General features: G+C 39.8%; 1 protein-coding gene across 1 annotated transcript in view; it reads right to left on the bottom strand.

The window, feature by feature from the left end:
- The window catches only part of LOC137256580 (integrin beta-1-like), a 49439-nt gene that overhangs the window by 13246 nt on the left and 10635 nt on the right, over positions 1 to 25558 (bottom strand). Inside the window, exons 3-12 of the mRNA XM_067794450.1 lie at positions 19600 to 19704; positions 14570 to 14651; positions 11668 to 11799; positions 10983 to 11079; positions 6156 to 6255; positions 4757 to 4843; positions 3419 to 3502; positions 2311 to 2388; positions 1584 to 1772; positions 469 to 545 (exon numbers count right to left, since the gene is read on the bottom strand). Of these exons, the coding sequence (XP_067650551.1) occupies positions 469 to 545; positions 1584 to 1772; positions 2311 to 2388; positions 3419 to 3502; positions 4757 to 4843; positions 6156 to 6255; positions 10983 to 11079; positions 11668 to 11799; positions 14570 to 14651; positions 19600 to 19704 (1031 nt within the window). The remainder of the gene's footprint in view (positions 1 to 468; positions 546 to 1583; positions 1773 to 2310; positions 2389 to 3418; positions 3503 to 4756; positions 4844 to 6155; positions 6256 to 10982; positions 11080 to 11667; positions 11800 to 14569; positions 14652 to 19599; positions 19705 to 25558) is intronic.

Raw genomic sequence — 25558 nt, 5'->3', positions numbered from 1 at the left:
CTGGGTTCTGAAACACTGAAACCATCTCCGAGGCAATTTCGCGTTCTCTGACAACACACCTGCCGCAAACAAAACTGAAAGGACAGGTAAACAGACGCTCAGATACAAGGAAACTGTTATCTAAATCCCCAGTCAAATGAACCTAACTATTTTATGTATCTTGTATACAAAGAATTATATTTACCTCCACAAGCATCTCATCTCTTTATTATTTGTTAATTCTCTGACATAAAAAATGAGATAAAAATACCATGGGCAATGATATCATCCAATTCGTTCTATATATATCGTAGCTGCGACATTTTGGTGTGTTCTTTTTTAACCAAACGGTGAAACAATCCAATCGTTTATAAAACTAGAAACTAGTTTCACTTTGAAACCATGTAGGCGAAACAAGATACTCGTCAGAAACACAAACCAGTTACGCAATAATCGAACAGGCCTTAAGTAATATATTTGTCGACTTACGAAGTACAATCAGGAATCAGAGTCACCGTCACATTCGGCGGTGCGTCCACTTTCAGCGTCACTTCCGAAATGATAGCCTGTCGTTTTAAAAATAGAATCAGTATTGCATTACCCAAGTGGGTGATCAACTCTACGCATGTTTATGACCTTTTAGCACGATATGAAATAGCTCCAGACATCGTCTAATGCGGAATTAGTATTCTTGGACCTCGCCTGTCTCAAACATCGGATGAATTGATCTTATTTCGATGATCCTCAAATCGAGTTGACGAGGGTTGTATTAGTGCGTTTGGCTTTAAATGACCATTTTTGCAACTGATAACGAGACAGAGGTTGGGTAAACTGTAACCTAGTTAGTGCGGATTAGTGGGTCTTTGAGTACCAAAAATATCACATATTGGAAGGGTGTATGTAAGAGAGAGGCATCACTGTGGTAGAACGAAAATAAGTCATGAAATTAAGATTTAACTTGATGATTAGCACATCTCGGTCAAGGTCATATGACCCTTGATAAGCTACCATGAATGGTGGATAATGACTTTCATATAACACCAGATAAGCTGTCATAGTTGGTGAGTAATGAATTTCATATGACTCCAGACGAGCTGTCACACTTCATGTTTAATGAGTTTCATATGACTGTTATACTTGGTGGGTAATGAATTTCATATGACTGGAGCATGTGTTACAGTGTATGGTTGTTTTAACTCTCGTACAGACAAAATGGATTGCGACTCTGTTAAAGTCTGTCTCTCACGCCCTGGACCACACTATATAAGGTCCATGAATCTCAGAGCTCACTAGGGTTCCCTTTCAACGTATATGACGTTATTTGTTTGTATAAGAAGTTAGTTGGTGTTAGTCCAACAGACTTAGAACTACACCTCTTCCGACAACCACTTCAGATCTAATTATCGTAATTACAGTCCATTGCGCCTCAAGGTCGCTTTGATGAACGGTATTCTTTTTAATTAGGCGGCCTTAGCACCGCGGCTGTGATAGACTATTACGGCATGGTATCTACAATCAGTCATCTTGGCATTAAAATAGTTCCGAGGAGCGAGATACAGTAATTAGACTTTGATAATTTAATAACAGCCGCAGCTGTACCAAACCTCGTAGTTGTCTTTCACTATCTTGATGACATTGCTGGAATTTGCGTCAAGGACATCCACGCTAGAACCAACGATTACTTCACTCAGTTTGTCGTAGTCCTCTTTGGCATCTTGTTTAGCAATGGCAAAAATTATGTTGACCTTTCTCTTGGACACCCAGTAGGCGATCTGACCCACCGACGGATAATCCTGAAAACACACAGAAAATATCAAACATTTTGATCAAATGTACGCCAAGCATTGATCGACGCTTCCTAATGCTAAGGAGTCCGTTTTATCGGAGTCTAGACGAATGAAAATCGCAGATATGTGCAAAATAGTTTTGCTATGATTGCTAGTTCTGCCAGAAAGTTAATCGCCCACACAATAACTCGCTAGCAGATAAATGAATGTAGAAATTTAGTAAAAGATACACAAACGATGATAGTAAGGCATCATCGATATGATACGGGTTTCTTCATTAAGTTTCTGATATGATGAACATTTTTATCAGGCCATAATCATTAGAATCTTCACGGACACATTATCTCTGCTTCTCAATTCCTGAATACATATGGGTAGTGTAATTGTTCATGTGTTCGTCACGCAGAATTTCTGGGTTCGATTCCCCACATGTGTACAGTGTGTAAAGCCCATTTCTGGTGTCCCCATGATATTGCTGGAATATTGCCAACATCTTCGTAAAGCTAAAATCACTCTCGCACTGAGTACAGGGAGTTAAACTTACCTGGATTAACTCTTGTGGGTTCTTTCCAGTCCTGTCCAGATGGCACTGTCCATCATTAGGGATGACTATGCCAGCCAGCTAGAACACAGACAAATACCAGTGCCATCATACAGTGTTAGCAGCTACGAATAAAGGTAACCGTCCTATGCAATATGACGACCCGGTTTAGAACTGGTCTTCAGCAACCCGTGTTTGTCATCAGAGGAGACTAACGAGATCGAGTGGTCACGCTCGCTGACTTCACTGATGTATGTCATCGTAAATCAACTGCATCTATCGATGCTCATACGTTTACTCACGGGATTATCTGGTACAGACCACTGTCATATAGCTTCACAAACAAGGTGACACACAGTGGGTGAGTTAAACCTTTAACGTGACTTCAAAATTGTGTCAACCATATACTGACGAGGAACACGATTTACTGAACAAGATAGCTATCATTAGTAGAACACTCAATAAAGACATAATGTTAAAAATCATATGATGACCGGACGGTGATGAACTATAATTGTCGGAACCGGAATAAATAAATAAATAAATAAATAAATAAATAAATAAATAAATAAATAATAAAACATTGGTGCACACCTGTAAATGAGTTCCAACACGCTACGTGAAAATTAGAATTCATCGTCCCACACAACAAAACTCTGTACAAAATATCCATTCGTACATTAGAGCTCACCATCTTGCATATCATACTCACATCATTATTCCTGTACTCCTGTAAACCTGTTTTCGTTATCCTCGGCCGCTATCCACGAGTTCGTAATGTTACGCAATAGTTTATCATTGACTTAAGAAGGTCGTTGCATAACAAACATTTTGCGGTTCGAAACCCAGGAACCTAATAGAGACCCATGAACACTATCGAGACCCATGAACCCTATGGAGACCCATGAACCCTAACCACAAAGCATTCGTTACACTACGTCATTCGTAAGCCAGTGATGCGTGGTAAGTTACGACAAGTCGTAACCTTAAGGACGCTTTGTGGATCGAGGCTTATCCACTAAGCATTCTCAGCACTACGTCATTCGAAAGCCAGTGGTACACATCGAGTTACGACAAGTCGAAATGTTACGCTTCCTGGACCTGTACTCACCCTTCCGTCCCCGGCAGCATGGAACGTTGAGTCGGAGGAGTAGATGAGAAGTTTCCTTGCAGACTCGCGCCACCCAAGCTGCTTCTGTAATCGAGACAGTGAAATCACATTAGCTCAAAGTGTAGGTACTGTACTGTACATGTCATAGGCATGCATCTTGCCTCTGAAGACGAAGATGTTATTGTGTGTAGCAAACTTGCTTTTGATAAATCACGCTACTTTTTACAGAGGATACAACGGTTAAGTGAGACCCAGTGCTTCGAAACTTCAAAATATTCTTCATGCCTCTAAAGTTCAAGATCTGGTTGTGTGGCGCAAAATAGGTATTTGGAAACACACGTTACTCTTTTCGAAACTTCCAAATAGTGACTGTCTTTCTAAGTCTTGCCAAACAGGGTTAGAATTAGGCTTCAGCATGTCATAGCATTACTAAGACGGAAATAGATGCTCTCGATGTCAATCACAAGATTGTTTGATCCAACTCGATTATTTACAGACATCATCACACAGCTGAACTATTACTGACGGCAGCTATAAACAAACAAAGCATACATCAAGGGAAGATAGATATTTTATACCCGTTTTTGCAGGACGGTTTGTACGGGTTAGTGTCTCGGGATTCAGATCGACATGACATGACTGATCTGCCTTGCATTACTTCCTAATTATCAGAGCGTTGTTAAGGAGATAAAGTTGCTTTGTAGGAGATTTTACATATGATATTTTCTGTCTGTCGATTAGATGCCAGTCAGACAACATTCACCAGTTCCATTGCAAACATATGAACGCATGAGGTGTAAAGATGTAATACATTCGATGTTTCAGTCTGGCTTGTTCTACACTTTCTAATCCTTCTGACTGGGTATAAAATGTTCTAGTACACCTGCATTAACTGTTAGACCCGTGAAGATCCGGGTTAGAATCTTAAATATATTACCATTAATTCATCACATATATTTACCTCATATATTGGGAGCTGTTGATAGCTGCCTTTGTTGTATTGTATGTGTTTTCAGTGTGAGCGATGTACAGCAAATTTCTTTGGGGATGATAAAATATTATCTTTTCTTATCTTAGAACTGGTCGTCAGCCACCCATGCTTGTCAAAAGTGGCAACTAACGGGACTGGGAGACTTGGCTGACAAATGTCATTGTATCCCAATGGCGTAAATTGATGCACATGATGCTGATCATTGGATTGTCTGATTCAGATTCGACCTTTTACTGACAGCCGCCATAGAGCTGGACTGTTTACTGAGTTCGGCGATAAACAATTAGCAAACAAACACACATTGACTGTAACACCCAGTCTGAAGTATCTGTGGTATCTGTACTCACCTCACATGTTACAGCCTGCATGATGGCATCAAGGCCTCCTTCAGGTACGTCTATGTTCCCAGTGACGTTAGCAGATTCAACACTCTCCTGGTTTAGTGAACACAGACCAATTCGAATGCAAGTCTTTAGGAATAATTTTTAAAAAATCCTGCAAGTGCAGATGAAACATTCCCACATACTGAGCCGTGGGATCGTTTAACCATTCAACAGTCACGCAGAAGAGAGGGGTTCGAACCCTCACATGGGTACAATGAATGAAGCTCATGTCTGGTGTTTCCCGCTGTGATATTGCGGGATTATCGATAAAAGCGACGTAAACCTAAACTCACCCGCTGACTCATTTACTTGATAAATGCAATTCTTGGGGACGGTCGATCTGTCCGTAGTTTGAGAATGGTTTCGATGTATTGTCGATATGGACTATCGAATACATATGTATATAGTAATGTCGAGTTAATATGGCTATCTATCGATTTAGATCATAGAGATCAATAATAAGACAATCTAAAAATAATTTGATTATCGCTATATATCGGAGACTTTTATAAAAAAGGACAAAAATGTCTGAAAATATTACAGTCCTAAAATATTACATATTGTGTGTGAAAAATATTTGTTTTCTATCACAAGAATGAAAGTATATACGATACTTTCGATAGGATATATAGCTTTCATGGCGATAATCATTAGTAAGTTTTCCTATCAATGACATTTCCAAATATCGATCACTTTAGCCTGATGTAGTGTCAGCTCGGAGTGAGTTGTGTGTCAGGTGGTGGTTTGGCTAGTGGTGTGACGATTAATCGATAAGCGTAGATGCTTATGGGGTAGCGATCCGTAGGTCGGCCGATACAGTGAATCGATACAAAGTTATATATTGATGTATATCTCGATACGATACTTCAAATGAGCTACGATACATCGAACATATTTGGACCTTGCCAAATCGAGATATCTGTCGAGAAAAATTACTTACTTTTAACTCATGCTTGATAACGGCATAATAAAAAAGTTGTTATCAACAAGACTTACTTTTGCTAGAGGACTGAAATATATGGTCACTTATTTTCCCTTTATAAATAAACGTCATCTCGGAAATTCTTGCGTCAGGAACTGTGTCAGACTGAGCGCATGATATCAACATTCACAAGTCTGTGTATTAACTGAGTTATCTCGTTTCCGAATGAAAATTGAATAACGCTGGCGGAATTTGACGAAATACTTTAAAACTGATTTTGTTTTGATCTGAAGGTGTTTTATGACTGTTGATCATAAAGAGCGGCATAAAACTTTACTCACTCTTTCCCTCCCTCACTCACTCACTAAACCACTTCAGCTATTACTCACAAGACTGAACGAACTGGGGTTTGAAGAATACTAGAACTCTGGCAATACTTACCACGAACATAGACACGTCTTTCGTGAAGTTTAGCCGGTGTCGGTACCCGTATGGAGCCGAACACCTTGGTCGCTCGTCTTTATTACACGGGTCTACTAGTCTGAAATTTAACACATATGAATGGAAAAAAAACCCGACACGATATTTTCCATTTCGGAAACAAACCTAAATATATCAATGAAATGTACTGAAGGCATTGTCGATCCTGATTATGTAACAATTTTGAGTCACTGCATATCATCAACTGTTTGATGATTGAATACTGGAACAAACACATGCACAGACAAGTCAATTGTTCAATCAGGTGGCATATGTCATGCCATGATGTTGTGGATTGTTGTGGTCTTGCGAAAAGGGCACCGTGCACGTAATACAGGCATATTGCATCACCGCACCTTGTCAAATAAGGGGAGATAACTCATCCTTATATAGTAATACTGAACCTTGTAAACCACTATACATAATTATCTGTAAAAAGCACGATGAGGTTGTCGCTGTTTTACACTGACCTGTTCAAAAGCACCATGGAATATCTGAATTATTTTCAGCACCCAATTATATGGACATCAACATAAAATGGGCCTTTCTCATATCTGTTTTCTGTATTATTTATGAAATTTGGTTTTCTTTACAGAGGGAAATATTTATGTTGAAATTGTGACACTTAAAGCGATTGTCGGAAGTTTTGAAACCGTTCCGCTTCCTTAATGTTTCGTTATCCGCTTCGCTGAATGACCGCTTGGAAAGGGCCAAGGACGTGTTCAAACAACGGTCACAAGTCTATCGTTGACGCAGCTTCCGCACTTGAAAATTGACTTTCGATTGCTATAGTTTCGTATCAACTTTTCGTATTACTTTTGTATCAACGACTCATAAATATTCATAAGATTTATATCTATGGCATATCATATTGTCAAAGGTAAATAATCGAGTTTGGACCAGTGATCAACAGCATGAGCATTGATGTACACACTTGGGAGCGAGCCTGACCACCCAATCCCGTTAGTTGCCTGTGTTGCGTGTGTTGCTGGAGGTCAATTCTAACCCGGATCTTTCTGGTTTTAACGGTAAGGGTCAATCATATGAAATCTTATAAATTATTAAATTCAGTCAATGTGATATGATGACAAGTGCAGATTGACGAAGACGCCGGGGTTTATCGCCCGACCTTTCAATATCATTGACACTGATGTAATTGAGAGAGACGGCACCCAGTCACTCCGTTGACCTTCTGACATTAACGATCATTATTGCGGCTATTATCACAGCTCTCGAATAATTGGACCAGTTTACAAAACAAGTTAACATGTGAGGCTTTGGCGATACACGGTCAACTCTCGGCAAACAAAAGACTGGGGAAAATAAGTGAAGCCGCACGGTAATACATATTTCAGAATAGGAGTAACGCATATGGTATGGTCTCTTTTTGAATGAGTGAGTGAGCGAATGTGAGTGCGTAAGTATAGTTTAAACGCTACTTTTAGCAATATTTCAGCAACATCTCACCAGGATTTGACTAAAACTTTGTACCATGTGGGTAATCGAAACGGGGTCTCCGGCGTGATGAGAGAACTCTTTAACCACTGAGCTACCTCACAAGTCTGACTAAATGTTGTATGGCGTCATTCAAACAACATGTCGATTATGTCATGTAGGGGTGAAACGGTACGTTCTTACCACGGTACAGTACATATTGCGGTACATGGCCTTCGGTTCAGTAGATGTGAATTGCGGGACAATAGCAGTAGTCCCGCAGGAAAATGCATAGATTTTGGCAAAAATGATTCGATGTAGGGGTTGGGGGTAAGGGGAGTTAACCCATGCTCATGCTCATGCTCATATCATAATACTGAACCTTAGAAACCACTAAATATAATTATCTGTTACCGTAATAGCAACCGATCTACACTCAAGCTGCAGTCTGACTCATAGTCCGGGGAACATATCCTTTTTCCCAGTCATCCTTACTAATTTATACACCGATAAGAAAATTGGATTTCTTGGACAGTTTCTGAAACCTTAACCCTTCAGTGGCATTTTTCATTTGAACTGCAGTCATTTGGTTCTGTCAATAAACGTTTAATGCTTCAGTGACGAAGCATTAGTCCTGGGCGCGAGGTCACAGAACATGAAACTATACAAGGATCTGTTTGTCTGTTGAGCGGCAGAGTCCACATTGCTACTGTCCGGATTAAGGAGATTCATCAGTCGCTCGGGGCGGTGGGGTAGCCTAGTGGCTAAAGCGTTGGCTCGGCACGCCGATGGGCCAAGGTTCGATTCCCCACATGGGTACAATGTATTAAACTATTTTCTAGCCCCCCTTCCCCCTCTACAAACCATATTGCTGGAATATTGCTAAAAGCGCCGTAACACTGTACTCACGTGCACTCACTCATCTGGTGTATAAATATATTTACCCAATTAGTCTTGAAAGACGAGCCACTACAACGCTGTTGCACACTATACACCATACACAGGAAGTGTAAATGACGCCAGATGTAATGGTATTTGTTTATCGCGAGAAGATGGAGTGCTATGATTATAGTTAAGCATAGGTTGTAGGGCAACTGTCGGGTCAGTGGTGTGTAAATAGCCCACTATGGGAGCTGCCAACACATGGTTCAAACTACAGTGTCCTATCGCATTTACTGTGCTGGGCGTAGCTCTAGGCTTGTTTTGGATTAATGTAGGTTTGTGTGTTTCCTGGTTCACGAGATGCAAGCATTGGGACCCCTTACTATTACAAGGAACTTGTACTATTAACACAAGTACCCTGTAAGATGGGATCTTTTACTACAAAACACGTCACAATTTAATTCTGGACTCACAATAGTCCAGAAACTCTCCGCACTGTGGCCACTCTCTCACAAGAGATTTGGCAAAAATAAACATGCAGCTATTATGAATATGCGCTAAGGATGAAAAAATGAAAAACAATTTTTTCGAAAACTGAAAATTTAAACTCGCTCGCCCATGGGCGAACAGCGGTCGAACAGCGGCCCATGGGCAGGCCCATGGGCGAGAGTGTTTAATTTCGTCCAAAACAAATGTTTTGGAGGTTGTAAATGAATGAAAAAATGTTAATAAGTATCATGACTCAAATTTCAGCTCGATTTGACTTGACTCCGCTAACTGACAGTGATTTTAAAAAATCTCGCCCATGGGTGAAAAACATATTGGCCCATGGACGAGAATATTTACTTTCACTGAAAATACATGTTTTTTTCCATGTTTTGCAGTTTGCAAAATAAATGAAAGTATATTTATTAGTGTCGTGACACGAAAATCAGCTTATTGTGACTTAATTCTGATAATTTAGAGCTGATTTAAAAATATCATTTGGCCCATGGGTGAGAATATTGACCTTTACTTAAATTACATTTTTTTGCATGTTTTGGGGGTTGTAAATGAGTGAAAGTATGTTCATAAGTATCATAATACAAATTTCAATTTATTTTGACTTAATTCCGTTAATTTAGAGAAATGTTTAAAAATCTCGCCCATGGGTGAAAAACATTTTGGCCCATGGGCGAGAACATTGCCTTTTACCCCAAATATATCTTTTCACGTGTTTTGGAGGATGTAAATGAATGAAAGTACATTTATGAGCATCATGACAGAAATGTCAACTCATTTTACTTAATTCCGCTAATTGAGAGCGATTTTAAAAACTCCCGCCCATGGGCGAAAAACATTTTGGCCCATGGCCGAGAAAATATTTTTTTCACTCAAAACAGATCTTTTTACATGTTTTGCAGTTTGTAAATGAATGCAAGCATATTCATGAGTATCATGACACGACATCCAACTCATTTTGACTTAATTCTGCTAATTTAGAGCGATTTAAAAACAATCTCGCCCATGGGCGAGAATATTTCCTTTTACTCCAAATACATCTTTTCCAATGTTTTGAAGGATGTAAGTGAATGAAAGTGGCTTTACGAGTATCATGACACAAAATTCAACTGATCTGACTTAATTTTGCGAATTCAGGAGGATTTTAAAAAATATACGAGAATAATGAGTCAAGAATCTTTACAAAGAGGACCTTAGACTACAAGGAACCGGTACAACTAGGACCTTTTACTTCAGGGAGCTCATAAAAGTACGACCTTTTACTACGAAGAACCTTGGGGGCTGCCAACACATGGTCCAAACTGACGTATCCTATCGTAGTACTGTGTTGGACATAGAAGCTAATTTTGGATGCATGTAGGTTTGAACGCTTCCTGGTTCCCGATCTACATACGGATCATTTACAACAAGGAAACTGTACTGTTTAATACAAATACCCTGTAAAAGTGGGACTTTTTACTACAAGGAACCTTTACAAGTAGGATTTGGATTACAAAACACAAGAACCCTTCACAACTTGGACATTGTTTATAGAAGGATTCTTGACAGCTAGGACCCTTTAGTTGCAAGCCCCCTTTACATAAGGACGCGTTGCCACAAACATTCGTCTTCACCTGCCCTCTTTTACCTCGTTTGTGCACAACGACCTTTGATGACAACGGCTCTTTAAAGACCTTCAGTACAAGTATCCTTTACGACAAGGCCCGTATTTCCGCTGCCGGGGTTCATTGTTCATGCCTCCACATCTAATACATTCCCATCGCCTTTGTTAGCCACTCTATCGCATTTTGAAAATCACGTATATTCAGCCTTTTCGAAAGAAGAAACAGGCATTCAATCCCAAAGTGCAAACTCTAATTTCTCCAAAAGTTCTTGAACCACACCATGTCCCCTTACGTGAAGCCGTTCATGCAACTAAATTACATACGTAATCAAAGACCTAGCGGGTATCAGAATCAGGATCTGACTTACCGACTGGGAACTGTATTAGTGAATGGAAGAATGACCTTGTCTTGAAAATATCCAAATCCAAGACGGTAATTGTTGGAAATCGACCCTATTTTGTTAGCTGTAAATGAAGAAATAGATATTATTTTACGAAATTCACCAATGACTACAACAATTGATTGTGTTGCTGATAAACAAACTTTTTGACTTTTTACGAAGCACACATTTCGAGTGTGGCGCTAAACAAGCAGCTAAGTAGTTACGGGAATCGTACCCGGGCCTTCAGCATAGCTTACTAGCCAGCCCCTTGTACTGGCAAATTAAAAGGACGAGGTAAAAAAGTGTATCAACTCTTTCTGGTAAATGCTAATGTCTTTATCGTGGCATAAATGCTTCGTCATAATTGCCATCATTTTCTTATTTTAAATATACTGCGAAAAAAAAAGTTTCGACTATTTTATCGTTATTTCAAATATTTCCTCAAAAGGTCGAGTTTTTTATCATTACTTCCATTATTCCCTTCTTCTTTCAAATTTACGAAATTAGGTGCTTTAAAATTAAATTGAACTAAAGAGCAAATAACTGAATTTCAAGAACAGGATCCAAGTAAAGTGTTTATCATTAGTACTGTAATTTAGTATCTATTCACGAAATATATTGAGATCAAGGTGTTGTAATTATATACGATTTCAAAACATACACTACTCACCTATCTTTCCCGCTAAGTTAGCCAATTTTTGTTTGTGAGTGTTCATGGTGAAGGATAAATCAAAGAGAAAGTAGAGATCCACTGGATAGTTCCTGGCAGCCTGATACCGCAGCGGAACCGTCACTTTGGAATCTGGAAGATAAATGGCACATGCGATATCTCGAACTTTATCGTCGCATCTACCTTATTCGTACTTTGTCAAAGTCATCCTGTCAAGGTATTGGTAGTTCAAGGTCAGTGTCTTCGCACAAGAGACATCACTACCACTGTGCACCTCTTGGTACACGCATGAAAGATGAATAATTGATTATTACGGTTTTTATTTAATTCTTTTCCTTTTCATTTTCATTTTATTCTACTTCCAGAAGGACATATAATGGAATACTGCAAGGTCCCCTCGAAAATTGGATGTTGCAAAGAAATACAAGCACCTACTCTATCGCCCCGGCTGTTCAATTCGTCATACCATATTCACCCCTGTTAGCAATACTCCAGCAGTAACACGGCGGGGGACATCAGACATGGCCTTCACAAACTGTACCCATGTGAGAAATCGAAACTGGTTCCTCAGTGAAGGCTTTAGCCACTAGGCGACCCAAAGTCTCCAACACACACACACACACACACACACACACGCACGCAAGACCAAAATCTGAAGATCCTTAGCAAACGTAGAATTTCTTGAATTATAATCGGTTTCACATGAACTAACGTCCAAAAGAAACGCCACCAAATATTTTTCTGGTCTAAAACAAAACTAAAGCAAAACATGGTAACATTAAATGTTCTATTGTGAAAAGCAGTCATTCAGCATTATCCAGTATTCGATCACCGATGTAGAATCGATGGGAAGATTTTACAACTCTCTTGGCAGCACATATCGTTCACTACCGGGTGTGGCCACCCCAGAACCCCGCATTAAACTGAGTAGCTGTGTCTTCTGACGTCTTCATTAGGGATCCGAAGCCATTCTTTTTGCAAGGCAACTGCCAAAGCATTACTCGTCAAAGACTGATTTTGGCGTTTCCGAACATAGACTTTCAGTATACCGCTGTTTGCACTGTCTGCAGTACCGCACTTTGCACTGTCTGCAGTACACTTGCAAGTGTTCTCTGTGAATAGACATGATGTGTTTTTCGCTATTTACAAACAGACTGACAATTGTTTTGACAGTTTACAGTCGTTTTTATTTTGGTCGCTGGTTTATATGAACACTCTGATGAAGTGATCTTAAAAATCATTGATCATTTTAAAAATATTTCCCATAAATAGACAGTGCTACCCTCTGATCTAGCGCAGCAATGACAATGATTCAACGGTATAACTGCTTTTGTTCGTTGCAACTTACTAAAGGTCCATTTAACACCCTCCTTGTACTCACGTGTGTGTAAATGTCAGATATGCCTATTTGTCATCCTGACTCAGAAAGACGCATCTTAAATTGCCAGTAATTACAGGGAGACAGACACATCTCTGGTGCTCTTGCTGCCATATGTTTGTAATATATCCAGGGGATGACATGATAAACAACATAATGACATCGTAATTTGAAAATTGTGTAACGACGGTCGTAACGACTACCAACCATGGACAAGGACGAAGGATAATTGCTGCATTGTGTGAAATGTATTTGGCGTTTGTATGCCAATAGTATGTCAATTTACACACAAAGGCTTGTGTAGTAGACCCGTTGTTGAACGAGCTATACGTGTGTTGTGACTCGTGTGAGGTAACAAGGGGATTTGCAAATGCCTTATTCAGCAATCTTCCAGGTTACTTATGGGTGAGTGAGTGAATGAGTTTAGTTTTACACCGCACTCGGCAATATTACAGTGATAAGCTGGGGATATGCATAATCGCGTCTGGATCAGACCATCCAGTGATCAGCATCAAGAGCATCGACCTGTGCAATTGGGAACCGTTGACATGAGTCACCCAGTTCAGAGAGCCTGACAATCCGATCCCTTTCGTCGTCTCTCACGACAACCTTGGGTTACTGAAATGAGTGATTGAGTGAGTTGGGTTTCATGCCGCCTTTAGCAATATTGCAGTAATATCACCCCGGGAAACACCAGATATGGGTCTCTCACATTGTACCCATGTGCGGAATCGATCACATGCCTAAATTACTTGACTACCCCACCGCTCCCAGCCTAATGACAGTGTCGGTTATTAAATAAACATAAATATTCCTTTGCGCCTCAGAAAAAATAACCAAACTCTTTCATCTACAATTGTACAGAATAGCATATTGGAGCACTTTGAAGAAGTTTCCAGGAACTCGGGAGGTGGGGTGGCCTTGTGGTTGAAACATTCGCCTGTCACGCCGAAGTCGCGGGTTCGAATCCCGAGATGAGTACAATGTGTGACGCCGTGACATTGTTAAAAGCGCCGTAAAACTTGCGTCCATCATTCACTCGTCGGTACTCCTTCCTCAGTTGACTTGTTGTCTGGTTGATACCTCGGTGTTATATTTCGATGGTATGGATCGGTGCTCACAATATCAATCACTGGTTTCTTTGTTTACTCGTCCCGACGTGACGAGGCAGGAGTATTGCTGAGCCCAAACCAAACAATTATTCGTAAAATGTAAATGCAAAATGTAAAAATCTCATCTCGAATCTGTTAACACGAGAATATATTTTGCGTTGAAGCCTTGAACTGATAATGTGATCCCGTGCACTATTACTTCTAGTTGTCACTTCAGGTTTAGTATCATTGCATCTTGCGCTATCCATGGCATTGAGTATATATACCGAACAGCAAAAGAAACGCAAGTTTCGAAAAGCATGAAATCTTATAAAAGAATGGTTTATGTTTATGTCTTTTTATTGAAAAATTGACAAAGAAAAAATAAGAGTTGCGTTTGTTTTGCTGTTCAGAAGATGTGGAGTTTACTCACTGGGGCGGATCTGCAGTGTCAGTCGTTGTGGCTGCAGCTGCACCGATTCCTTGCCGTCCACGCCATCGGTTACATTGGTGTTCTGAAAACAAGATGAAGATGACGAAAAGCACGTATACATCGCTAATTTACCCGTGTTTATTTAAATTTATGCAAATAGCGATTAACTCCTAAATCTTAGCGTTGATGTATACATATTTCATGGAGACAATATTTCACATCTGTGTCAGTGAGTGAGTGAGTGACGTCACTTTAGCTTTACGCCCCTTTTAGGAATATTCCAGCAAGATCACGACGCGGCAGGGGACAGAAAAATGGGCTTCATACATTGTACCCATGTGTGAATCGAACCCGGGTTTTGGCGCGACGTGCGAACGCCATTAACCACTAGAGAACCACCTGGCTCCACTGCGTTCATGAAAAGGGAACACAACAGAACTGGTGCATCTTCATATTTTAGCACATGATCACTGGTTATTCAGTTGTGAATAACGGGCATGTGTGAGATTTCCTCTACGTCTAAAATCTCTTAAACATTTCAGCAAGTATATACCTGTGTCTTAAACACCTGCGTGAAGCCATACTCACGCACGCATTAGTACTCTCGCAATATCCAGCATAACTCCAGCATAAAATGAATATCAACAAAAGCAGATCAATAGCGTCATTTTGATAAACATTCCAATGTTTGTGAAGTATAAATTTGTCGCCCGGAACAGGTGGTCAGACTCGCTGACTTGGTTGACCCATGGTGAATAGATCAGGGCCCCGTTTCACAAATCGACCGTAGCGCTAAGGTTGACCCATGTTGAATAGATCAGGGCCCCGTTTCACAAATCGACCGTAGCACTAAGGTGACCGTAACTCCTATACGTTAACATAGACTTACGTCTGTCGTAGCAGAACGATCGATTGGCCCAGTGCTGTTGGTACAGATATGTGTCATAAAACTGGACTATTACTCATTGTGTCAATACACAACAGTCTAACAGAACCAGTGTAATATCTAAATCTCGGAGTGAGTGAGTTTAGTTTTACGTCGCACTCCAGCTACATGTATATGGTGGCTGTCTGTAAATAATCGAGTCTGGACCAGACAATCCAGTGATCAGCAACATGAGCATATATCGATCTGCGCAATTGGGAACCGATGACATGTGTCAACCAAGTCAGCGAGCCTGACCACCCGATCCCGTTAGTCGCCTCTTACGACAGCATAGTCGTCTTTTGTGGCTAAATCTCGGAACCAAACACAAACAAACGTAAGCCTAGACGTCACTTCAACCGTCTTCTTACACCAGACACATGAACGAACATCGCGATTCAGCTCATGTTAGCCGAGTAGTCCATGTTATATTTCTGCTAGACAAATGTTCTTTATTACATTGGTGTTAAAATATTATAATTACATTCCGACTAATTACGACCACGTTGATAACGACTGGCAACGTATCATTTTACGAGAGTTGCGCCCCCCGGTTCTGACCGGATGTAGCTATGGTGTCGTCGTGTTCGATTCACTCTAACTATTATCCTTTAGGCGCGAAAGCAAAGCAGATCTGTGGCTTTACCTTGCATTGGTCTTTGTTCATTCATCAGTGACGTGGGTTCCCGATCGGCGAATTTATTTCAAGCTTTCAAAATAAAGTGAAACGGGGTTTATGTCATCACGATTATTGCACTTAATGTCTATTAATGTACGTGCATAAGTGTGCCTTCTTGTGTTAATCTTGCGTTAGTGAGTGAGTTGGTTTATGCCGCTTTTATCAATATTCCAGAAATGTCACGCCATGGGATATCACAAATGGGCATCGCACTTTGCAACCATCTTGGAATGGAACTCGGGTCTTCGACGTGACGAACAAACGCCTAAACCTCAGGACTGTCCCATCTCAAATGTCTGTCATGATCGATATCGATCGTTTGCAAGACAAGCGTGCGCGTGTGTATATGTGTGCTGTTGTTTGTTTATTGGTCCCTTATCACTTTCACATCCGAGGATGCGCTACGAGCCATGTAAGACTGCCTCGGTACAGATTGTAGTTTTTCGAGGGTTGGGTCCCATAAGGGTTCCAAAACCACACTCTAAGGATAAGGCGCCTTTTCGCCACCACATAAACACAGCGACCTGATCCACATATTTACCGCGGTTGTCACAAATAGAACAGCCAAGGAATATTTCGTTTTTGTGAAAAAATACAAATTTCCCAGACTTTGGGCCCTGGGCAGTACATACATTCATACATGAATTTAATAACTATACGCATAAATAACAAAGAGGTCCATCGGACAGACCCTTCCCCCACATGCCAACACAAGGGAAGGAAGCAGGATAGTGGGTGTTCTCAATGTGGCGCATGATGTTATGTAGCCAGAAATCGTATCTTGCCACCACGCCCTACATGCAATAATGGATGAGTTCCTTGTTGTATAACACGTGTTGTATTTATCATTACACTTTCCTAGTAAAGTACACTTGGATTTTGGTTGTACACTTTCTAAAATGGCATTGTATAATCATACCCTGTGTATATATAGACTAAACATCGTATGGGCGTGAGTTCCCTGGGGTGAAATTCCATTTCACCATTTTCATGGTTCTAGTTTATATAATGAGTGAGTGAGTTTAGTTTTAATCCACTTTTGGCAATATCCCAGCAATATCACAGGGTCAGCGTTAGAAATAACCTCTCGCCCGTTAGTCTGATGCTAAGGTAAAACTTCCACGGGCAAATAAAAAGAAAATCACGGTAGCCGGGTTGCTATTGCGAATGTTCAGTCGGTGAACAATTATCTCTATGGCGTTTTCTACCATAATGTCCTAATTCTTTTAGCATTTTTTGTTTTGTTTTGAAGCCGACAATTCTAAGCTTATTGAAAGTACACACGAAGCCGAAATCCTTACCCGTCTCTATGAGGCGTCGTGATAAGAAGTGTTAACAAATAAACATCAGTCAAAATACCCGACGCATCCTTCATCATTTGCAAATGGTGCCATGGTTTCGTGTGTATCTTGATTGACTGAGTTCTTATCTGGACTGTCACTGTACAAATGGTTATGAACCTGACATTTCTCCTGAATCAACTGCTCCTGACAATTTGTAACGTTGATGTTTAACTTTGAACTTCAGGAAATAAATAATAAATAACTTCTTATTAGAGTTTTGTATCATTATTTAGCTTGGTTAGTAAATTAACTTTTAAGACATTCCAGCACGGTTAGCCTGAAAAACTATTTTATACACTGCACAGGGTGATAATTGAAATGCGCTTCACTTATTGTTAACGGTTTCTGGCATGAGAATATCAAGCGTGATTAGAGGAGTTGAGCAGGACTGAACGGTGTAAATTAACATAATATAACCTGGTCTAAACTGAAGAGAGAGATAATTGATAAGTTGTTTAAACTCTGACGCATAACTAGCTAATTAGGTCCCTGATTTCTGTGGGCTTTTGTGTATGAGTAGCATACCTGTTTGTGAATGCATTAATACAATTACCTAAATTTGACACAATTTTTACTTAATTTGTTCTGGCACTAACCCTTCGATATGGGGAATCGAAACAGGGTCTTTGAACGTCTCTTTCCACAAAGAACATGGACCTAGATTTTCGTAGTTCTGCTAACGCTAAAGTAGCCGTAAGTTAATGGCACTTAGGATTGTCTTAGCGCGAAGAGAACTTGGAAAAGCTAGGCCATTGTCAACACGCTGACGACATGCTAAAACAAACGATGTTTGTGTTTTGGTTAGATCATAAATTAAATCACGAATTGACGTCTTGCTCGATCTTCGATTCAACCGAAGTTTAAGCAATAATCATGACCCTTCTTTCGAAATAGTCGAAACGGCGGGATCACCAGCTATGGACTTTACATATTGTACCATTGTGAGTACCAGAACCCGGGTCTTAATTGTGACGAGCGAAAGCTTCAACCACTAGAGACCCGTGAAGGTTCTGGGGTAGAATAGGCCTTCAGCAACCCATGCTTGCCATAAAAGGCGACTATGCTTGTCGTAAGAGGCGACTAACGGGATCGGGTGGTCAGGCTCGCTGACTTGTTTGGCACATGTCATCGGTTCCCAATTGCGTAGATCGATGCTCATGTTGTTGGTCACTGGATTGTCTGGTCCAGACTCGATTATTTACAGACAGCCGCCATATAGCTGGAATATTGCTGAGTGTGGCGTAAAACTAAACTCACCCACTCACTCATTCAACAACTAGAATACCCCACCGCCCTACAATGAACACATGAGGACTGATTTAGAGAGTCGAAATGGCGTAATACAAAAGTCAAAGCTCCTTTGCATATTGTTTGTTGGTGTACTAATAACCGCCGTAGTCAGCACAAGCCATAAGGATCAGACAACCCAGTGACTGACATCGTGATCACCCGGCAAGCATCAACCAATTCAGGCAAACTGACCACCTATCCCCTTCTAGTAAGTTTCTATGACGACAAGCTAGATGACATCTCAAAACCACTTTAATATACGATGTATATGACAGACTGACGTATATAACGAATCGAAGCATGTGACGAATTGATTTATGTGACGAATTTACATATAACGAGCGTACATAGCGGCGCACTGATGTTCATAACGGACTAACAAGTACAGCATAACAAACTGACGAACATAACTGATTGACGTATAACGTACTGATGTTCATCACGGACTAACAAGTATAACATAACAAACTGACGAATATAACTGATTGACATAACGTACTGATGTATATAACCGACTAACGTATATAACGGACTGCCGTATATCACCGACTGCCGTATATAACTGATTGACGTATAACGTACTGACGTATATAACGGTCTGACGTTTATGACTGACTGCCGTATATAACTGATTGATGTATAACATACTGACGTATATGACGGACTGATGTAAATAACAAACTGACGCATGTGACGAACTTACGTATAGAACGGACTGACGTATATAACTGATTGACCTTTACAACTAACAGATGTATCTAACCCAGATAATTCCAATGCAGTCGGTACTCACTTCGTTATATTCGATGTTGTTGCTGGGGAAGGTGATGTTCGCTAAGGAGCAGGTCTTGTTTATTTCCTCTATGGTGCCGCATCTGTCTTCTGGGTTGACAATCACCTGGAAACAACGCAGGTCATGGGTGAGTATGTTTAAAATTACGCCACAGTCAGCAAAATACCATCTTTATTGCGGCGGTTTGTAAATAATCGAGTCTGGATCAGACTATCTAGGGACCCAAAGCATGAACATCGAGTCAAGGTATGAGACAAGGGAAGTTCTGATGGAGTGCAGTTGGAGAACATTGATATTGTAACGCATGATATATAGAACACGATTCCATAATCCCTTATATATATGCATGTATGGAACCTTAACTTCATGGGGTTCTTTCTTTAACTTTATCATTGTTTAGGTTTTGTTTTAATTTAATCTGCACTGAATGCTATTACCATCCCTACTTCACACTATGACAGGTATGTTTTGGTTTAAGTAGTAGTAGTGGTAAAAGTACTTGTAAGTTAATATTTAACGCCACTTAGGCAATTTTCCAGTTAAGTAAGTAAAAGTGATAGCAGTAACGGTGTTTTTACTAAACGTAAAAGTAGTAATTGTAGTTAAAGTAGTAGGATGACGATGAGGAGTGAGTGAGTGAGTTTAGTTTGGCACAGCACTCAGCAATATTCCTGTTATATGGCGACAGTCCGTTATATACATTAGTTCGTCATATATATCAGTTCGTTATATATCATCAGTTCGTTATATACGACAGTTCGTTGTATACATCAGTTCGTCATATACGTCAGTCCGTTATATGCGTAGGTTCGTCATATACGCCAGTCGGTCATATACGTCAGTCCGTTATATACTCCAGTTCGTTATAGAGTCTTAATCAACATGGTCACTCGTCAAAATGGCCACACAAAAAAAATGGCCACAAATTCGTCGTCAAAATGGGCACACCAAAAAGTGAAAACGACCATTCACAATTACTATTTTTTTCAAATACTCATAACATTTTCCCATGTTGCATTAGTTGATATCAAGGCGTAAAAATGACAAAAGAAGTCATATCAGACAAAGCTTGGTGTTTATTACACATCAACAAATCCCGTGTTCAACAAATAACAAGACATATCGTCGCCTCAAAAACCAGATAGGTCCTTGTCACTTGGACCTAACTTGGAAAAACTGGACACCAACACTGAAATCCGATTCATCGGAGGACAGAATAGCAACTCACCTTATGTATGACAGACAAAACTCGTTGTTTTCCCAAAAAGTCAACTTTGGAAACTCTGGTTTTCAGGCGACAATACATAAGCTATACATATTATTTCTTCATGTACATGTACTTTTCTACTGGGTTGTCGCGTACAACCTTGATGGTCAGCTTTTCAGCTGTGGAACGAACAGAATTCTGTAGACTTGCCATGGCTGCTTCATTCACCTGAAAAGCATAAGAACAGTTACAACAAGTACAGAGATTAACAAGTAATTAATCAATTACGGTTTAATTAGTTAACAAGGCCTCCTAATTCATATCTTGTATAAGGTTAAACGATGTGTGCCATTAACTGCTGATTAGTAGTTAACGAGCCAATTAAAGGATAGGTGGTCATCTTTCAATGCCCATGCATCGTACCTTCATTTTCACTTGTGTCTCCTGAAGCGTGGTGAAGATCCCTTAGTAAAGGTGTCCTGGTTCTGGATTTCCGTTGTATGAAAATGTCATTGATATACTTGATGTAGCAATATACACAGATTGCTCTGTCATCTTGTGGGCAAACGATGATGATATTATGATCATATTTTCTACTTGGTGGTTTTCATGAATGTACTGCTGACATTGATATTGATATCTGGTGCACAATAATGTTCCTGGCTGCTGATTGTATAAATGACAACATTAGTTCTTTTATCAAGAAAACATTGCGAGAGTAAAATACGTAAACAGATCAATCTTTTAGATAAGAAAACATCTCAAAGTACAGGATAAAAAGTTTAAAAAATACGTGTCAGAATATTAAGTAACAAATTCAAACTAGCAGTTGAGAAAGCATTTCAAGAACGATATATTAACATGGAAAATTAATGTATGACCATTTTCACTTTTTCTATGGACATTTTGACGTTTTGGTAGGGCCATTTCGACTAGGAATTGTGGTCATTTTGACCTTTGGCCAAAACATCAGTTCGTTATATACGTTAGTTCGTCATACGCATCAGTTCGTCATATACGTCAGACCGCCATATACGACAGTCGGTTATATACGTTAGTTCAGTATAAACACAGCTAACAAAACTCTTCGTTACATGTCCTGTGCCCAGGCTGGTCATACTGAGTGTATCACGGTGACCTCCTGAGGCAGCTGTACATGCGTACTAGACATACCATCGACTTCCTGTTGGCCAAGTGCTATTTCCGGCCATGTTTTGTCACAGCAAGACAGCAGACTGAACTCGACAGGGCAGAGCACGACAATCAAACTTGTATGAAACGCTTAGCAGCCAGACTTCGCGGCCAGTTAGCTTTCTTAGATGACTGCACGAAGTGCTAACCACGTGAATGATTGGTAGTGTCATCCTTTAAAGGGGCAACTCTTGATAAGCGAACAGTCAGTATGTGAGCGTAACATTGTGTACCTTAGTGTATTCATTTAGAAAATATCATTTTAACTGTTAATCCTTACCTTATAGACCTGAGCAAGACGTCTTTTAAACTTGCAAAGTGGCAATTAGGAATAAAATGGTCAAGTGTGATCGTATAGGTGTCATGAGAGAGACGCAATCATTGGTTACATCAGTCGACCGTTTGATTTCATTTGAGACCGATGCTCACACAAAAATTGAACAAAATAAAATTTGGAACAGTCACTTGAAATCGACGTTAGATGTGTGTGTGTGTGCGTAGGTGCGTGCGTGTGCGTGTGTATGTGTGTGTGTCTGTTTTTCGGTGTGTGTGTGTGTGTGTGTGTGTGTGTGTGTGTGTGTGTGTGTGTGTTCGGTGTGTGTGTGTGTGTGTTCGGTGTGTGTGTCGCGAGATGAGTATTTTGTCGTTGGAGAAGGGTTTCACATTTAAGTTAGCAAGATATCGGTCAAGAGGACGATTAAACTCATATTTTTTCTCTGATAAATTGTGCATTGAATTTGATAACACTTGACATCAAACGTTTGGTATATTTAACGAAGAATGAGTCGATGTGATTTGGAAACGCATTTTGAAGAAATGTAGCTTAAGACAGATCCCAATGAGCCGGGACCGAGAGATGAAAGGAGTATTTTTTGTTTTAACATCGGTTTCCTAATTTCCAGGGTAAAATTTTGATTTCTTTTCACGTCCGAACGCAAATGAGAAACAAATACGACTGTGTTACTAAAATTTGTTCTTTGACATGTATGCATGTTTTTGAACCATTGTAACGAGATGAACACATCGCAGGAGGGATAATTAATTCAAATTGTGATAATCGGGGCTAAACTGACATTCAAGAGATACCGATTTGCCAGAATGGGACATGCTGTCTTGCTGATTCCGAGTTGTAGTTCCGCATGACAGTAATTGGATAATTGCACAGCTGATTTAAGTGCTGTCTGGGAGAGCAAATGTCTGGAGTAGCAAACGGTGACTGACGCGGCGTGTGGCGTACACTAATGACGCACTGTTTCCACTCTATTAACGTTCCGTTCACGTTCTGTTTACCCTGACTCCGGTAAGGTTCTGTTTACTCTGATATGCAAATGTTTCTGAAATGTCTTGGACTTCTAAATTGTATTGGCGCCACCAATCGTCAATATGACTATCAAAATGCATAATAACCCGTTTTCTCATATCGTCACCGGATATTCTTCCGAGAACTCATGACATACTGTTTCCCACCCTGTTCACGTTCTGTTCCCGCTCTGTTCATGCTCTGTTTACTCTGACTCCGGTAAGGCTCTGTTTACGGTCATATGCAATTGTTTCTGAAATATCTTGAACTTCTAAACTGTATCGGTGCCACTATACGTCACTTTGACCATCAAAATACTGAATAACCCGTTACCTTTCTTTCGAAAGACACACGTTCATCTCTTGTATATATGCCCCCCTTACATTCAGAGTGCATTATCATCCCTTGAATGTGTCCTTACTTTTAAGGCACATCCTTACTCGTAGAATTGCCTGTCATCGCTAGAATACGTTCTAATTTTAGCTTGCATCCTTACTGCTAAGGTACATCCTCATTATCCAACAAAATCAGTAGATCTCTGGATACATCGTCACCCTTAGAAAACTGCCAGAAATCTGGTGTTATGTTTCAAATATTACCGCTAAAATCTGAATCATGGTTATTTTGTTAAGCATTATTCTGCTTTCAACTATATAACAAAAAATGAAACATGAAAAATAAATCTTAATTAATTATATGACGAAATGATGGGTCACGACACGATAGCCGGATGTTTAATGGCCCTGTGTGTCCAGTTTTACCAGAGTGAGAAAGCATTATGAGTAGACACCTTTCAATGGCGACGACAATAATCTATAAATAACACTAATCTACCAATTGAAACAGGCTGATGACAGTGAATTAAAATTGAAATGAATTAACATTTCGCAAACTGTGCAACGCTAATAATTTTTGGAGGTGAGTTTCACTATAACTTTAAATGTGAAACCCTTCTCAAACGACGAAATACCCATCTCGTGACACACATACCCCGAAAAGACACACACGCACACACGTACGTACACACACACGCACGCGCGCGCGCACACACACACACACAGACACATGGTCTCCACAAACATTCATTGTAAAATAAATTATTGCTTAATAAAAGCACTAAACGAACTAAAACGTCTTAACGTCTTTTCTGAATGTATTGTTTATGTCCCTTAAGTAATATTCAAATGACCCTGTCCAGTCACTTGACATGTATATATTTACTGACATGTATATATTTGCTTAACGATGAGTTTATGTAATCCCATCTGTCACTTTTGGTTGGTGAAGTAATAAACTTGTCTGTGTAACTGTCTGTCTGTCTGTAAGAGCCACTTCTGATATTGTGACCAAGCTTTTCAATTATACTGAACTGTGTGAATGAGTGAGTTAAAATTTCGGCAATATTTCAACCATATCTTGACGAGGACAATTAATTTTATAGACAATAATTAATGGTAAATCGAAAAAAAACCGAAGGACAGCAAAAACAAAAGCTAGATTATGACAGATTCGACTTTAAAACTAGTTATTAGATCTAAAACAGTTTAAATATAGGCGGCAATACAAGGTAAAACAGGTTATATATTTCCAACAACTGATAGTAGACGTAAATGAGTGAGTGAAGAGGTGGGCAGTGCTCTGATCATTGTCGACACCATGACCCCCATGATCAACCATATGTCAACTGACATGTGCAGCATATGTACATGTATGTGTATTCGTATGTGTAGGTGCATATGTGAATGTACATGTATGTGTATGGTAATATGCATGAATATGTGTATATGCACGTGTATGCATCTGTGTATGTGTACGTGTATGTGTCTATGTGTGTCTATATGCGTGTGCAGGAGTCAATGTATGCGAACGTGCATATGTATGACTACATGCATGGGTTGGTATATATGTATATGCACGTGTGTGAGTATGTGTGTGTATGTGAATGTACATGTGTATGTGTATGAGTATGTGTGTGCACGTGTATATGTATCTGTATGTACATCTGTATGTATGTGTATGTGCATCTGTACGTGCATGTGTATGCACGTGTATGTGTATTGTGTATGTATATGTTAAGTCAGATTGTGAAATTAGTCATTTCGTGTATGTGTGCAATGCACAAATGACTGAAGCATATTGTCACTCAAAATGAAGCGAAATTATTAACACTTTTATCATTTCATTTCACGAAATGACTGATTTCACGATCTGACTGTAACATATATATGTAAATTTCGTAAGCTAATGATATGAGTTCAACA

Source organism: Haliotis asinina, chromosome 11 (assembly GCF_037392515.1).
Source record: "Haliotis asinina isolate JCU_RB_2024 chromosome 11, JCU_Hal_asi_v2, whole genome shotgun sequence".
In the NCBI taxonomy this organism is placed as follows: domain Eukaryota; kingdom Metazoa; phylum Mollusca; class Gastropoda; order Lepetellida; family Haliotidae; genus Haliotis; species Haliotis asinina.
This window is presented reverse-complemented; position numbering and strand designations above follow the sequence as displayed.